General features: G+C 45.5%; 1 protein-coding gene across 1 annotated transcript in view; it reads left to right on the plus strand.

Annotated features, from left to right (window-relative positions):
* Positions 1-18,742, plus strand: part of GALNT11 (polypeptide N-acetylgalactosaminyltransferase 11) — a 99,297-nt gene that overhangs the window by 22,440 nt on the left and 58,115 nt on the right. Inside the window, exon 3 of the mRNA XM_063921857.1 lies at positions 15,181-15,304. Within this exon, the coding sequence (XP_063777927.1) occupies positions 15,181-15,304 (124 nt within the window). The remainder of the gene's footprint in view (positions 1-15,180; positions 15,305-18,742) is intronic.

Consider the following 18,742-nt stretch of genomic DNA (forward strand, 5'->3'; position numbering starts at 1 on the left):
GTGTGAGTATAAGGAGCTTGGGCACCACGGTGTATGTCTTTCATTTTGTCATGTGATACAGTCATTACTTCAGGCAGTACTTTTCCAATATAACACAATCCTTCAGAGTTTGGGGCAAGCCACTTGTACGCCTTTCTCCCGCATATGAAATATGCATCATCGGGGAGAACATATGGGACGGAGTAGGACATAACCATATTACACAGCTTCCATGTGAAATCTCCTAACCCTAATTCTTCCATCTGCTTAGTACACGTATCAGGTTGTACGATATGTGCACAGTATCCTGGTGATACCTCTCCAACTTTAGTAATCCTATTTCCTAAGGTATACCTATACCGGAAAGATTTTCCTCTACTGGCTATGTGGCGTACAAGCTCTGTATCTGTAGGCATTCTATCTGCTCTATGCGAAAAGGTCATGGTGTGGTTACTCCATGACACTTCCCAATTTCCCGGTTTTCGGGGATTGGAGATGTTGAAACATAATAGGGACCTATCCACATGGTATTGGTGGAGCTTCAAACTAGGAGGGCTGGAGATATTAAACCTCCGGTCCACCGGTCTCCCACCATTTAACTCAAGTACCTCCCCTAACGTTAAAGGAAATGGTACTAGCCCTGATTTTCTGTGACCTTGAGGTACTTGAGAGCATACCCAACAATCTGTTTTATTAAGCACACTACCCACTAAAGAGTGATAGTCACTCAAGGGATGCCGGTCCATATGGATATTAAAACTGGATTGGCATTTCTTAATACACCCATCCTCAATGACATTATCACAGAGCCTACAGATACAGTTTTCTTCAGCTAATAATCCTTAAAAGAAAAATGTTTACAAATAACATGGCTGCTAGATCGTTTCCGGTACTCGCCTTTGCTTGGTGATTGGGTTGCTATTGGAAATTTACACCTCCATCTTTATCATCAGGACCTTTCTGGATCCTTTCACGACCTCACTGATACTCTCACCGGAACAGACTGCTCTGGTCAACATCATGGTCAACAGGAAAATCCAGATCACAGTCTCTTGGGGCAAGTCCATCTTACAGGAGGAGAAAAGAAGAAATTTGTAATGGGGGTACAGAAAATCAGTTTGAGGGGGAGAGAAACTTGTTACGATAATTAGTTCTCTCGTCTTGTTGTTCTTCTTGTTCTGCTGTCTTCTCAAAGGTGCTGTCTCTCAGTCTTCCAAACGAACATTCTGGTGATGCAATATTCCCTCCAAACCAGCGATCTTTCTGTAAGGAGCAAAAATCTTGCATTACCATTTGTCTAACTGATGGGTGACATACCATCTTTAAAACATGAAAGCATGAGTGAGAAGAGAGAGAAAACAACAACAGCAAAAAAAACAAAGAGAGAGAACAATTTATGTGCATGTGTATATTACTTAAATCAACAATAGCCATCAATAGGAAAAGAGAAAAAAAAAAACATTTTTCAAACATTTCAAAACACTGTCAGATCATCAGGCTGTCATATCTACATGTCCAATGGTTTCCTTGCGCAGTCCCTCCCCCCAGCACTTCCATATTCCATTGTCTGTATCTGGCCAGAATACATTGGTGCGGATAGGTCATGCTGGGGTTTGGTAGACTTCTGCAAAGACCAAGTATGTATGCAATGTTTGAATCCTACCAATAATCGTCAGAGATGGGGAGAGAGAAAACGAAACATTTCACAGATACATTTACAACGTTTCACCCGGTCATTCCTGTGTTTTCAGGGAATGACCTCCCAATTTATTAACTATAACCTCAGGCTTACCATCAGTCCTAATGATCACCTTTCCTGACTGCACATTATGGGTGTGGGCCAAAATTTTTCCTATATGATCCCTGATTATAATTTTGTGTGTTATAACTTTGCTCATTTCTTGGTCTAGGGGGTCTGACTTTATGTGGGTTATTACAGTTGCTGGCATAATGCCCTTCTCTTCTACAATTATAACAAATCCTTGGTTTCCTCCAAGTGTCAATGACCTGAGGTCTTGGTTGATTTGATGCCTCCTCAAACGCTCGGATGCTCATCGCCATCAACCGTTCTCCCTGCGCTTCCCTGGTTCTTTGGATATTGCGGTCATGCTCGATAGCGGACTCTCTTAATGCAGCCACCGAGATGCCTCTCCAGTGAGGTATGGAGGTTTGTACCCTGATTTTTAGTGTGTCTTTTAAGCAGTCCATTAATACAGACACAGCTACCTCTCTGTGGTGTACGTTAGTGTCAATGTCATCTATACCCGTGTACCTAGCCATATCCTGCAGAGCCCGGTGAAAATACTCTGATGCGGATTCACCTTCTTTTTGTTTTATTGTAAAGATTTTATTCCATTTTACTACTGTGGGAAAATATTCTTTCAACTGTAGATTGATTCTTTTTACATTATCTTGGTTATACTCGTTTGTTAGTGGCACTTCCTCATCTAGCTTACAATCAGCGATAAATTTCAATGAATCAACATCGGGGGGTAAACATGCCCTCAAAACTGTCCTCCAATCTTTGTTATTTGGCTCTGCAGTATGTCCTAGCACTCTAATGTATCTTTGACAAGCAACTAAGTCTTTCCTGGGATCAGGAAATTCAGACAGAATTGTTCTTAATTCTGTTCGGGAAAAGGGGCACATGGCGATGTTCCTGACGGGGGTGACTCCTGAAGAGTCAGTTTTCCCATTTGGTACTGCAATTACCCTGACAGGATTAAGTCCAGTAACGTCATTCTGAATTGATTCTACAATATGAGGTACATTTGTTTGTGCGTAATGTATAATACCATACGTACCTGTGGACACGACCTCACCTGACCCTCCATTAGGGGGTTTGATTACAGTCTTTACCGATTTGGTCGCGTCCACCTGGATGTCTTGTGTGATGGCTGCTGGAAGAGGTGCCGACATCGTTCTGGGCTCACTTTCTTGTTGGTGTTCCTGAGGAAAGTTTAACATGAGGTGCGACTTGCATGGGTTAATAGTTGTACATTCAACAGTATTACAATTATCTTTGTTACATTTATTACACTTATTCTTATCATCTATACTACAGTTGCTAAGAGCGTTTTTATTGTTCACCCTTGTGCTTTTCTCCGCAACCATAATCCCCTCCATTGCCATGTCTCTCCTCTCAAGATGAAAGTTAGGTATGTAAGTTACATTTCTCTGCATGTCACTTTCCTGTAGCCATATCTGCAAACAATCATCATTTTTAACTCGTTGTTTCCAGGATTTTATGAGACCGATCCTCCGCCTTAAATTATGCAACACCTCTAAGTCAAAACTACCTATCCCGGGAAATGGTGCCTTATCCCCCGCAGTCATTCGTGTCCATTCATCACAAAAGGTCTCAGTGTGGGGACCATACCTCCTCCACATTACTAACCGAGCAGACCCTCGGGGTCTGCAAGCCTCTGGAGTCTGAATCCTGACCTCCGACCGTCTGTATTGTGCACTTGGCTGCCATTGTGGACCTTTCTAACACAGAAAAACTTCCTAAAATGCACCAAACACAGAACTTCGTTGGAAATCCTTAAAGCTCTTCCACTGAACTTCTTCTGCTCCGGGTATCTCCGGTCCGCCTTCTAGCAGACACGTGTAGCCGTTGCAGGCCCTATTACACAAATCACGCTTTCATGTGCTCCCTACAACACGTATGAGGGCAAGATTTACGCATGGATATACGACCTCATATCACGTTGCGTTATTGGTCACACATACAACCGTGCGGTCCAATCGTACCACTTATAGACACTTGTTGCCCATAAATGGTAGGATCATTGGCCAGAGCGTAATACAACGAAAACTTTATCACACTCTGTTGCACGTTTTCACTTCAGGCCGTGCTCATAGATCACACAGATCACAAAGTCCACAAAGCGGGATTCAATACACTCATACCGTTTTCAACCCACTATCATTCTTATAGTTTTCTGATCAGAAAAAAAATCATTTCCCGTAGTCTGATAGCTCTCCCCAGAGGTGTTGCAGTAAAGTAAGGTATTTAAACTAAGTTTTGGAAAGCTGAAATCAATTTGTGCTATTTATCGCTTTGCGTTATTTACCGCGTTGCGCTACTTATCGCCTGTTGTTTGAGTTACGTGGGCGTACCCAGACGCTCCGTTGCGTAATATACGCTGCGTGCGTCGGCCTTTGGATTGCGTACGCAAGTCTTTGTTAGAGACACGTGTACGCAAAGCAAAGATCCACCGTAACACAATTTATACTTTTATCAATGTAGATGATCCTTGATCATCTACCACACACCACACTGACTTCGCCTTATCTCCCAGGCAAAAACTGTGTGTTTGTCTACACTTTAACTATATTACCTTTACTCAAACTATTGAAATAGCGGCAAATCTCTCTCAGCACGTTTATCAACTATAAACTGGCAAACAGGAGAGTGACATACGAAAATACACAAATGAAAAGGAAATGCAGATATATATGTGTGCGTGCAAGACAGAAAAATAAACAGTTTTAAAAGACACTAGCGTTTTGCTCTTACCTCCGGTTCCCGGATTCCTTCAGCACCCTTTACCTAAGCGAAGCAGACGCTTATCCCGTCAGCACTACGAGGGATACAACCTCCCGCCCTTTGCTGATGGATAATGTCTGCTGATATTACCTAGTGCAGATATGTGAAGGACTGGACGGCCCCCAATTGATAAAGCTAAATATTTATCGTATATAAAACACTTTAAGAGGTCTAAGAACACTGTACGCTATCTACGTAAGAAGTACCGTAAGGGTACGCCAGTTGCGTAACGATCGCTCAACCGTAGTCGAGACGCTCAAGCGTCACGTTCGCTTACGGCCCAGAGATCACAGGCAGGCACGCTATTGGCTGCCGACTAACGTAATGATTCGCTATAGCGTAGCGGACGCTTGGGACCACGAGGAGATCTCCAGCGGTGCAGACGCTTACGACGTTAAACCTTTATATCTATACCATTAACAACGAAATATACAGTAAACCTTAGTGTGGTGATAGAGTGTAAATGCAACCTGGTGTAACCTGATTAACTACAAAGCTGCTTGGGCGTCACCGACGCTCAGGGAATACTTAACACTATAAGAAATACACAGATACCTGGGCTTAGGGTCCAAAACCTATTATATGTATTATGACTATTATACTTGCAAAAGAATCACAGTACAAAGCATACACTACAATATAACATAGACTAACTAACCAGATAATTACACAGGAAATACCATACAATACAATACAATACAATCAAGGGAAAATAAGGGAAAAAGAGAGGAGAGAGAGATGGCTCATAATAACATCAAGACAATATGACTGCGGAGAAAACTTACGCACAAGGGGAAACGATCGCATGCGCCTCGATATCCAGCTCCCGATTATCAGCAATGAGAACCGTTGAAGAGAGTGAACTGGATACGGTCGGCCTGCCTATTTATGCCCCACACACAATACAATTCAATGGTCCCTACAATCTCATTGTTCATTGGACACAGGAATTCGGCTTCGCATTATAACAAAAGGTCATAGGTTGATTCATACAGGTGGGCTGTGACTGTTTCCAACTGTTCAGGTGGGTGGGATACTGAGTTTCCCGCCGCATGACTAAATAAGAACAAATAATAGTAAATGGACATAAACTTCTTATGTCCATAACTATTCGCACGAGCGATTAATCCGCTCCAAACCAACACCGGAATATTGCTATTTAAATACTCTTCCGATGGGTACCAAACACCACTGTATGACCCCTGTTAGACCCTTCGTACAATACAAAGAGGGATCTCTCTGTTCAGGAACATGCTATGTTAACTAAACTTTCAGAATCTATCAAAGGGACCATGATCTACAAAATACATTATTACTGAAAATATGTAACGATTGAGTCGCACGCTACGATCACATAAACTCTACCGTAAATACGCATACCGTGCGCCTGCGGGTGCCCGCGACTGTGAGTATGTGCACGTACGGGAGAGCGTACGCATGCGCAGTGCGGACCAGTATGAGGTGCAAATATGGCAGTGTGTGTAGAGATATTTTTCTGACTTTGACAGCCCCTATCTGGTTTTTCATATGGACAGGGCAGAATTGCGGACTCGTCCCCAATTTCTGCCAAAGGTGGTGTCATCTTTTAATTTGAACCAACCTATTGTAGTGCCTGTGGCTACTCGTGACTTGGAGGATTCCAGGTTACTAGATGTAGTCAGGGCTTTGAAGATTTATGTGGCCAGAACGGCTGGAGTCAGGAAAACTGACTCGCTGTTTATCCTGTATGCCCCCAACAAGTTGGGTGCTCCTGCTTCAAAGCAAACCGCTGCCCGCTGGATCTGTAACACGATTCAGCAGGCTCATTCTGCGGCTGGATTGCCGCATCCAAAATCAGTGAAAGCCCATTCCACAAGGAAGATGGGCTCTTCTTGGGCGGCTGCCCGAGGGGTCTCGGCATTACAGCTTTGCCGAGCTGCTACTTGGTCGGGTTCAAACACATTTGCAAAATTCTACAAGTTTGATACCCTGGCTGAGGAGGACCTTGAGTTGGCCCATTCGGTGCTGCAGAGTCATCCGCACTCTCCCGCCCGTTTGGGAGCTTTGGTATAATCCCCATGGTCCTTACGGAGTCCCCAGCATCCACTAGGACGTTAGAGAAAATAAGATTTTACTCACCGGTAAATCGTCCCTAGTGCGGACTTTCTGCAATACGTGTATATAGTTATTGCTTAATAATGGGTTATGTTATGTTGGCATCCATTGTTTGATGCCCTGTTGTTGTTCATACTGTTGACTGGATAAGTGTATCACAAGTTATACGGTGTGATTGGTGTGGCTGGTATGAGTCTTACCCGGGATTCCAAAATCCTTTCCTTATAATGTCTGCTCTTCCGGGCACAGTTTCCTTAACTGAGGTCTGGAGGAGGGGCATAGATGGAGGAGCCAGTGCACACCAGATAGTACTAAATCTTTCTTTAGAGTGCCCAGTCTCCTGCGGAGCCCGTCTATTCCCCATGGTCCTTACGGAGTTCCCAGCATCCACTACGGACTACGAGAAAAAGATTTACCGGTGAGTAAAATCTTATTATTTTAAAAGGAACCAGATTTTTGCTTGTGAATATTTTTATTGTGTTAGCCTGCGATAGGAGCCTCTTTAAGCACTGTTGCATGCTGTAGTATTCTAGAAATAGTTATATAGGCTTACCCAGTCTATTTTCTGAGATCTGCTTTTATTTACTTGTCTGTAATATGAATCCCTGCTAGTGGTGCTCTCTGTATTCCGGCAATCCTTGCTCATTAACAGTGTTGCTGCAGGCTTATTAATCACTTCATGCAGTTTGGCCAATAGGCAAGCATGATTATAAAATAGATGTTACTGGTGCCATCCCCACTGCAGACATGCTATGCAGAGTGTGGTATACAGAAGTGAACCTGCATTAAAAGTGATGTGCCTGCTGTAGGACTGAGTGACGGGCTGTCGCAGTGGGTCTCGCACTGTTTGTTTTTTCAGTTTTTTTTTCCCGTGACAGAATTGTAAAGAGATGAAAGTAAATGTACATTATTTCCTTGCTGTACTTAATCATACACTCTCAGTGGTACTTTACATATCATGCTGTATAAAGGGGTGATGTCTGGTAATGCATGGGTTGTGGAAGAGTTATTATTCTAATTATTGTTCAGTTTCTGCACCTATAACCCAAATGATTTTGCAGGTGAGGACTGGAGTGGAGACAGCAACACAATATTTGTATTCTCTGTTGCCTGGGAATATAGCATATATATGTGTCGGTAGTCATGTACAGGTATCGGGGACTAGCATCCTGGATATGTGTCGGTAGTCATGTGCAGGTATCTGGGACTAGCATCCTGGATATGTGTCGGTAGTCATGTGCAGGTATCGGGGACTAGCATCCTGGATATGTGTCGGTAGTCATGTGCAGGTATCTGGGACTAGCATCCTGGATATGTGGCGCTAGTCATGTGCAGGTATCGGGGACTAGCATTCTGGATATGTGGCGCTAGTCATATGCAGGTATTGGGGACTAGCAACCTGGATATGTGACGCTAGTCACGTGCAGGTATCTGAGACTAGCATCCTGGATATGTGACGCTAGTCACGTGCAGGTATCGGAGACTAGCATCCTGGATATGTGACACTAGTCACGTGCAGGTATCTGAGACTAGCATCCTGGATATGTGACGCTAGTCACGTGCAGGTATCGGAGACTAGCATCCTGGATATACATAAGGCTGATTCATAGATGTAGACAGTAGAGCCATTTTGTGCATTCTTTCAATGACTGTTGAAGTGAGTATTTATTTGTAAGGAGAGTGACAGTCGGGGAGCATCTGTGGGAGGTGGGCACTCGCACACAGACGTGTCGCATCCATGTGGGGGATGTGGCAGAAATACCGTATGTAGTTATAATGGCTTCAGAATTTTGCTTCCGACAGCCATGCTGTGTGACCATAGGTTGACTTAGGAGTCCGATCATTGACCGCTGTACCCCTGATGCATCTTCCTACACAAGTAGGAATATTTGCAGATTTTTGCACAGCCGCTGCATACTAAATTGTAGCTGTGACGGCATTTGTGTCCATCCCTGTATCAGGACCATAAATTTACCCCCCCCCCCCCCCCCCCTCCAGCTCTCCATGTTTTATTTTACTTTATGTATTTATTTATTTATTTTTTCTAACAGTATATGAGCTATATTCTGACGCACTTCACACCAGTAAGGGCCAGGAAAAGCATACAGGGGCAAGTGTATTTGAAAAATGACTGTTAGGAGCTGCCTGGCTGATACTTTATCTATTTCTAAGCTTTGATACATGTGACCACACAGTATTTTGGACATGAAATGGGAACTCCCTGTGTCCCAACAATGGAAGAATGTCTGAAATATCGTCGTTTCCCTGTTAGTCCAGAGCTAGTTTTCTTCTACTACTTTTCTCTATGCTAGGACTACTTGTCGGACATGGCATTTCCTGGCGTTACTGGGTATGTCTTGTGCACTTTGTATCAGCATGTGACATTGAAGCAGAGTCCCAAATTAGCATGAGAACCTCATAGCCACCTAGTCATCAGAAAGCAGACCTTTTTTATTTAGTTGCTTTTTTCCATTTAGTTTTAATTTATGACCAGCTTAGTTCTGCGAGCAGAAATTCAACAAAAGTGATCGCACTGTGCTGATTTCTTTTTCATCCACTAGGGGTCACTGGAGTACTCTTGGGATATGGACGGCTTCCGCAGGAAACAGGGCACTGAATATTTAAATTTAGAACTCTCCACCCCTCCATATCCCCGAGTACCTCAGTGTTTTTTCTGTGCTCACAGCACTAACCAGGCTTGTGTGGAGCTCCCACACTTAGTTGAATATTTTATTAATTTTTCATTTTTACTTTTACATTTTACTTTTGCACTTAGCACATCCCTTCCCAGTTTCTGTAAAAACATGGGTCCGGGATAGTGCCGCTGCACGGAGCAGCGCATGGCGTGTCGGTCCTCACAAAGAGCACCCTCACAGCCACACGCAGCCCACTGCCTGCTGCAAGAGCTGGACGGAGCTTACACAAAGAAGCCCGTCGCAGCCATGTACTGAACAGCTGGACGGAGCTTACAGGAAGAAGCCCCATCGCAGCCATGAACTGACGAGCTGGACGGAGCTTACAGGAAGAAGCCCCGTCGCAGCCATGAACTGACGAGCTGGATGGAGCTTACAGATAGAAGCCCCGTCGCAGCCCTACCTACAACAAGGTATGCTGGGGGGGAACAGGGCGGTCAGCGCAGGCTGCCGCCCCGCTGTGTGGGGTCTGTGTTATAAGCCGCCCGCACCCGCCGCTCATACAGCCCGCTCGCCCCAGCCACTTCAGCCGCTCCGTCCGGCCGCCCCAGCCGCTCCGTCCGGCCGCCCCAGCCGCTCCGTCCGGCCGCCCCAGCCGCTCCGTCATGCAAGTACCAGCGCTGAGAGGGGGAGAACCGCCGCAGCTCGGCTAGCGACGCCGGAAGCCGCTACACGCCGCTCCGGGCAGCCGAACTCCGCTGCTCTGCAATAAGTGTCCCTCGGCTCCTTGCAACGCTCCCCGCTGAGACACAGCGCTACAGGGAGCACAGGGGGAAGGGGGGGGACATGTCTGATTACAGCGCTGCTGCAAGGGGGAAAATCTTAAGAGGAAGAATAGCCTGTATGACAGGCTGCCATATCTATAGGTTGTATTAATAGACTATGAGCCTATATTAAACTGCAGTCAGGAGGCATGTATTGTAACCTGCCTGTGATTATCAGTGTAAGCATGGCATGGGGGCCATTTTAACCATGCTTCCTGTTTCTTCCTGTTTGTAATTCCAGAACGTTCCTGTCCTACATCTCTAGTCCACCAGAGGCGCAGGGGTGTTAGTGGGAATTTTGGTTCAGGTTTCACATAGGCTGGCCATATAAACTGCATTTCGGCTATATATATATTACACACCTTAAGTAATAATTTTACTGAGTCGTGCAAGTGTCTGTCTTTGGCTATTGTGTTGTCTGTCTGCATAATGAGTAAGGCACCAGCAAAGACTAAAAATATGTTTTACTGCAAAGTCTGTACATAAATCTACCACATGTTCAGTATGTTTTGTAGGTTTCCACTCCGGAAGCCGGTTCATTCCCAGATCCTATGTTAAGCAAAAGTAATAGCTGGGTTGGCAATTCAATTTGGCCGCCGCTCGACAGGAGCGGCAAGATCGGAGTCTCGGGTTACACCGCCAGCTCTAACGAAGGAGTCTCAGCCTTTGCAAAGGTCCAACTTCACTTTGGGTAACAGGGTGTTAATTTAATTGGTCTTATAATTTAACCATTTCTGCTATGTTGCAGTCTGACAATTCTATGCCAAACCTCACGGCGCTAAATAAGGGTGAGGAGGGTACATTAGACCAGCAGTCAGATAGTGCGTTTTTTGCCTAGACATTGATAATGACCAGTGCGTCAGTCTCTGAAGTTTACAGAGACTAAGGAGCCTCTAACATATAATCCGTCGTATTTACTAAACGACAGAGATCTTCAATGGGCTTCTTATTTAGGATATCTTACTAAGATTTAAGTCTATTTACCCGATGACATCTACATTACCCGTTTCCACACAGTGACATCTACATTGGAGAATCCGCCATTGGTGAATTCGTCTGTGTCAAACCTTATAAAGACCCAAGATACATTTGGGTCACTAGGGCGCTCTATGTATGGAAACAATGACGATCACGTTATACTTATCGTTAATCAAATCTGAGAAGCTGCTGAGTATCTCTGTACAGCTTCTGCTGCCGGCTGTTAGCTCGCTTCTCGCTTTTCATCGTCGCTAGTTACAGCACGACAAGGACTCTGGCTGCGGTCTTGGCAAGCGGAGTCAGAGGTCAAAAGAATACGGTGGCCTGAAGTTGTTTGGTCCTAAATTTGACAAATGCATTTCTCAGGCCAAGGCGGTGGGAGGGGGGGGGGGAGTCTAGTTTCCCACCATTGCCTCCTCTGGTACTAAGACGGAAATACTCTGGTCCGGCGTTTAAATCCTTTAGACTTCAGTCTTTTCAAGGCTGTGGTACAAAAACAGTTACGCCTTGTAACGCCAGGGCGCTAAAGTCACCAACAAGCCAGTGGCTTGACGGGCTCCCAGCCCATCTCGGATTTCCAATTGTGGGAGCGCGCCTTTAGACGTTACATTTGCCGGGATTCCAGACATCCACTGATGGATGTATCCGCTATTTAGTGTTAACGGAAAGCTGTCTCCCGCCACTGCGTTTTTTAAAGACAGGACTGCCTCTGTCGGACGACAAGAAGGCGTTTTGGCAGGTTGCCATTCAGTCTCTGCTGGATTCAGCAGTTTTTAATTCCAGGCCTGGTACACCAACAAGGTCAGGGTTATTATTCCCGTCTGTTTGTGGTACCGAAGCCGGAGGGCTCCGTCACAGTCTCAATCAGTAAGTCACTTACTACAGATTGAAGATGGAATTTCTGCGGTCAGTAATTGCAGATTTGGACCCACAAGATTGCATAAGTGCGCTTGATCTCCAGGATGCGTACTTACACATTCCGATTTGGTCACCTCATCAGAGGTTCTTGGGTTTTGCAATACGCCACAACCATTAACAGTTTCAGGCTCTACCGTTTGGCCTCTCGTCAGCGCCTCGGGTATTCACCAAAGTGATGTTTGTGATGATAGCTCATCTCAGATCCCTGGCAGTGACCATCGTTACGTACTTAGACGATCTGCTCATAAGAGCTCCGTCTCAACAGATGTTCCTCCAAATTGCGCTGCTAACGTACACCACGGTTGCAGTGTCAACTTCAAGAAATCCCATCTAATTCCGTCTCAACGACTTCAATTCCTAGGTATGATTCCAGATACGGTAAATCAAAGAATTTACCTAATACACCAGACAGATTATTCGCCATCTGGTACAATTAGTGCTCAAGCCACGCACACTATCGGTACATTTGTGTATTCGCCTATTAGGAACAATTGTGGTGGCTTTCGAAGCGCTTCAGTTCGGAGGTTTTCACTCGCGTCCATTTCAACAGCAGTGGTCGCACTCGCATAGGCAGATTCCCCACAGGGTGAGGTTGTCGCCAAGGGCGAGGGTGTCTCTACTCTGGCCGAGAGTCTCAGAAGTTGGGGAGTTGTAGTTTAAAATGGTCAGCGACAGGGTCTCTAGGCAGATCACGACAGATTGCTGTCTATAAATGTCCTGGAACTCCGCGCAATTTACAATGCACTACATGCTTCGCTCTCAGACTGTCCAAGTGCAGTCAGACAACGCGACGGCAGTCGCATACATCAACAACCAGGGAGGAACGAGAAGCCGCATGGCAATGCGGGAAGTAGCTCGAATCCTCAATTGCCCAGAATACCACCAGGTGATATTGTCAACTGGGTTCATTCCGGGAGTGGATAACTGCGAGGCGGATTATCTCAGCCGTCGGGATTTTCATCCAGTAGACTGGGCATTAAATCCAGAGGTGTTTCACATGTTGGTCCACAGGTGGGGTTACCCTCAGGTGGATCTGATGGCACCTCGCCACAATTACCAAACGCCCCAGTATGTGTCCAGAACGAGAGATCCAAAGGCAGTGGCGGTGGATGCTCTCACAATCGCGTAGCCGTACAGCCTCGTGTATCTGTTTCCACCGTTTCCGCTGCTCTCTCGGGTGCTATAACGGTTCAAAAAAGAGTCCGTCACACTCATACTAGTGGTGCCTCATTGGTCTCGGAGAGCTTGGTTCTCGGATCTCCGCGGACTACTCGCATAAGATCCTTGGCCGCTCCTACTACGTCCAGACCTGTTACAACAGGGTCCGTTCTTTTACCCCGATTTAGCGCAGCTGCGTTGGACGGGGTGGCTGTTCAGACCGCCCTCTTAAGAAGAGAGGGCATTCCAGTATCGGTTATACCAACCATGTTACGAGCTAGGAAGCCGGTTACGGCAGCTCATTATTACAGAATTTGGCTTGCCTATATAGGTTGGTGTGAAGCTCGGAAGTTTCCGACATCATCTTTCAAGTTATCCCGTCTTTTGTTATTTCTACAGAGGGGGTTAGATGGAGGACTGCGTTTATCTACACTAAAGGTGCAGGTATCTGCGTTGTCAATTTATTTTCAAAGACGATTGGCTCTATTGCCGTCTGTACACACTTTTCTGCAAGGTGTCCTCAGAGTACAGCCTCCATTCATTCCACCTACAGCGCCATGGGACTTGAATCTGGTTGTAGATTTATTACAGTCTTCATAGTTTGAACCCTTACAGCAAGTGGATATAAAGTTTCTCACTTGGAAAACAATTTTTCTTCTAGCCTTAGCTTCGGCAAGGCGTGTTTCAGATTTGGGTGCCTTGTCATGCAAGCCACCGTATTTGGTGTTTCATGATGACAGAGCGGAACTTCGGACGAATCCCGCTTTCTTACCAAACGTAGTGTCATCTTTTCACATCAATCAACCAAGAGTAGTCCTGTGTTAACCGGACATTCTGGAACTCTGGATGTGGTACGCGCATTACGCGTTTATGTATCCCGAACGTCTACAGTTCGTAAAACGGATGCATTGTTTGTTCTCTATGATGCTGCCAAGATGGGTTGGCCAGCTTCTAAGCAGACCTTATCCAGATGGATACAACTGCCTATACGTCAGGCTTACCTTAATGCTAGGTTACAGCCGCCTACATCGGTAACAGCTCGTTCCACACGTTCTGTGGGAACTTCATGGGCAGCTGGTCGTGGAGCTTCTACGACGCAGCTTTGCCGTGCGGCTACATGGTCTTCAGTGCACACGTTTGTGCGCTTTTACATGTTTGATACGTTTGCGGCATCAGCATCTAGCTTTGGCCGCCTAGTGTTACAGGTGCCAAACAGCTCTCCCGCCCACGGGGGAAGCTTTGGTACGTCCCAAGAGTACTCCAGTGACCCCTAGTGGATGAAAAAGAAAATAGGATTTTGGTACTTACCAGGTAAATCCTTTTCTTTGAATCCATAGGGGGCACTGGACGCCCACCCAGAGCAGTTTTACCTGGTTTGTATTAAGCTCAGGGGATCTTATGGTAATACATTTTCACCGACTGGTTCAAATTATAAGGTTCTATCGGTTATGGTGTCAACGGTTTAGTTGTCAGTAACGTTATGTGTCAACTTTGTTGTCCGTTATGTTATATGTAATTCTCCATTGTCAACCTCTCTATAGTTCCTGTTCGGCTCAGTAAAAAAACACTGAGGTACTCGGGGATATGGAGGGGTGGAGAGTTCTAAATTTAAATACTCAGTGCCCTGTTTCCTGCGGAAGCCGTCCATATCCCACGAGTACTCCAGTGCCCCCTATGGATTCAAAGAAAAGGATTTACCTGGTAAGTACCAAAATCCTATTTTCTGCCCCTAGCGTGGCGGAAACAGCATTGCACCGGGCACTGTAGACGGAGAATGACAATTCTCACTGCAAAACACCCTGTTTAGTTCTTGAGAACCGGCCTTCCCCAACATGACAGCGCGCTGAATTAAAGAGCACCGGGAGCTAATTCTCTGCTCTGTTCAGTCCATTCAAAGTTGAGCCCATAGTCCTAGAAACTTACAGACATATTGAGCATCACAGGTTCTCAAACTCTGTCCTCAGGACATCACTTGCTGTCCATTCTCCATGTCTCCCTGGTTTGTGTCAGAGTGCAGCGTTAACAGTGAATTACTCTATTTCAGGAATGATCTTCAATGAACAAGACCAAAATGTGCGGGACGTGGGCTATCAGAAACACGCCTTCAATGTGCTGATTAGCAACAGACTTGGATACCACAGGGACATCCCAGACACAAGGGATCCCAAGTAGGTCTCGCACGTGTTCTAGATCCACCTGTAGGTGTAGCAGAATCCTGATGCCACAAGATGTGGATTGGTCAAGTTGTGTTCATTTATTCGCTGGTTTCATTTGGTGCTAAAATTATTTAAAAAAAAAAAAGTCATTCTGTGTATTTTGGTGTATAAGGAGGCGTTGTTGATGTCTTAGCTCATCACTGCTGAGGTTGTGTTGGGTTATTTCCCCATTACTAGTGAGCGTATTTGGCGCCTTTTAGGACAGCTGCCTCATGTTGAGCTGGCCAATATCAATATTCTGTGCATTTATAATATGCATTTTCTGTGCAGTACTCCCAAATCAATCTTCTATTTTCAGAAGACATTGCACTTTAAAAAAAAAAATACCATTTTGTTTCTTTAGATCAGACTAGAATGCATGTTAGTTTCCAGAAGCAGGTGATTGATGCCTGAATGAGCCAGTTTGGGGGTGTTTCATGCTCTTTACAGCCACTTCACCAGGTGGTAGGTTTATAGCAGAAGTGGGTTTAGGTGTGCTGATTGGTATCCAGAAGATAGACCGAAAAAAGAGAGTCAATAGGTTGACAGTTAAATAGTAGACGAGGACAAAAGGTTGACATGCGTATGGTTGACACAAAAAAAGACACATGGATTTTAGGTTTAGGGCTAGAGTTAGGCACTTGGCGGGCGGTTCGCTTGCAGAAGGGTTAGGATTAGAGTTAGAATAACACAAAAAAAAAACCTTTTTTTACGATCTAGACAGGTGGTTCCCAAACTCTGTCTTCAAGGACCCCCAGCAGTTCATGTTGTCCAGGTGCACAGGTGTATTCATTACTCACGGAGATATTTTAAAAGGTGCACAGGTGAAGCTAATTATTTCACTTGTGGTTCTGTGAGGAAACCTGGAAAACATAAACTGTTGCGTCCTCGATGTCGATATTGGAAACCACGGATCTAGACAGTCGATCTTTTAATCCACACCCGTGCTGATTTTCATTCTTCACATTTATACATTATACAGGTTTACTGCCCCAGACATGCATAGTTTAGTTAACGTGAGGCGGTATGGACTCGCCACCAGCACATAGATCTGAGGGAAACCAAGGACAATGGTGGTAGCTGTCCACTTTCTCTCACTGTAACATTTATTAGATCAGAAAATGCCACTATAAGTGATATAATGGGGCAGTTAGAGTGGAACGTATGCCTGTTTGTGTAGCATATTCCATATGGATTAGCACTGCACATGCTCAGAACATACGTGCACTATGCTGACTCCATGCAGTTTCTGCGCTTTGACCTGTATAATGAAATAGGCAGAGCTGTGGTTGGAAGAATGTTCTCACACTGGCCATGCAGACAGCACCACTAGGTATTGGTGTGGGACCCTGAGTACAGCAAGATCCATGTACTTATGGTGATAGTCTGTGTGAGAAAAAGCTCTGAAGCAGAGTTGTCTACTTTTAGGTATTTAGGGGTCTATTTACTAAGCCTTGGATGGAGATAAAGTGGACGGAGATAAAGTACCAGCCAATCGGCTCCTAACTGTCATTTTTCAAACCCAGCCTGTAACATGGCAGTTAGGAGCCGATTGGTTTGGACTTTATCCCAGTCTGATTTCTCTCCATCCAAGGCTTAGTAAATAGACCACATAATGTTGTACATCCTGTATTGAAGGTATAAGAAACAATGATCCCACCTGTTGTGCTCTCCAGTGTCAGTTGAAATGCCGGCTGTCGGGATCCCGGCGTGCAGGATACAGACGCCAAAATCCTAACAGCTGGCAATGCCGACAGACGGAATTTCGACGCACCAGGGCTATTCCCACTCGAGGGGGGGGGGCACAACACCCACAGAGTGGGAATAGATCCTCTGGCGACTGCAGCGAGCTTGCAAGCGGACTCTTGGTGCTCGCCCATGCGCTCAGTGCTCGCCCATTCTGGCAGGCGGAATACCACTGGCGGGATATTGACTGCTGGCATCCCGTCCGCGGGCAAAACGTATGTAAACCATGTCCGGTTGCCGTTAAAATGCCAGCTGTCATGCTGTCAGATGGTCACCATGTTGTCGTTAGAGAGTACTTATGTTGGGTTGTTACTGGGGAGAAGTTGCAGAGTGTAAGCTCTCACGATCAGTCTTCCCTGTACCCTCTGTCTCATGTCTGCTCCTGCTTCATCAACCTAGTACATAACTGTTCTGTTTATATGAGTGAACTGTATTCTATATAACTTGTAAGTCCGTTGCTGAGACGTTTTGTGCCATCTTGCAAATAATTGATTGTGCACGGAATCCCTTGGAAACAAAGGTGGAGCTCTGTTCCACTGCAGATGTTCTGACTTTGTGAGCATGGAAATAAAATGTGTATATATTCACCAGTATGCCAGTTGATATGCACGTCTGCGAGCAGACCGCCCTTCTCTACCCTTGGTTTCATACCATTCTAGTCAACAGTGCACTTCCAGCCAACTCTGCACACCACCCAGTGCCACAGACATGCCCGCTCTGTTCTATGTCTGCATGAGAAGGACCTGTTTACCCCCACAGTCTCTAGTGTAGATGATGTGTGTGACTCTGCGTCTCTCTCACTTGCGTGCACTCCGGAGAATGCCCTGTGCGTCTCAAAACCTCATTTATTCCTTTCAAGACAACCGTTTGGAGTGGGATAAAATCCACTTGCAGATTTGCACGTTGGAAGTTTCACGCGTGGTGGACAGGTCTGTCGGCCTTTTTCCTAGTGAGTCCAATCCATAGATCAGTGTTGGTGTCCTGCTTGTTCCTTGTGTAACAGCTGAGCATCACATGGCAGCACACATTCCATGCATTTTATGGCCACCCCCAAGTAACTATACATCCATGGTGGCCAGCTGCTTCTGCTGATAAAATGTTTCAGAAGCAGCTACAGACTATTTTTAGTCTGATCTCTCCCTTTACATTACATTTATATAGCATCCTTGTGCACTTCCACTGTGGAGCACTGTGTTCCTTCATTTGTTGTAGTCCTAACCCCACAAAGAATGATCACATAAGACTTTATCCAGATGGTATAAGTAACTAGCAGTGAGGGGGCCATGCATGTTCATGTATAGAGGCAGTCCTTGAAGGATTACATAAGTGGTGGGTCACGTGTATCGCGGAGAGAGAAGCACAGGGCTAGTGGTATTCTGAAGATGAAGGACCTGTATAATGCTGCAGTATTTGGATTTAAAATTTATGGTGGAGAAAATAGGGTTTTAATTACCTACCGGTAAATCCTATTCTCGTAGTCCGTAGATGATGCTGGGGTCCATATTAGTACCATGGGGTATAGATGGGTCCACTAGGAGCCACTGGCACTTTAAGAGTTTGAGAGTGTGGGCCGGCTCCTCCCTCTATGCCCCTCCTACCAGACTCGGTCTAGAAACTGTGCCCGAGGAGACGGACATCTTTGAGAGAAGGATTTTACACCGATAG

This window comes from Pseudophryne corroboree, chromosome 5 (assembly GCF_028390025.1).
Source record: "Pseudophryne corroboree isolate aPseCor3 chromosome 5, aPseCor3.hap2, whole genome shotgun sequence".
NCBI classification, from domain to species: Eukaryota; Metazoa; Chordata; class Amphibia; order Anura; family Myobatrachidae; genus Pseudophryne; species Pseudophryne corroboree.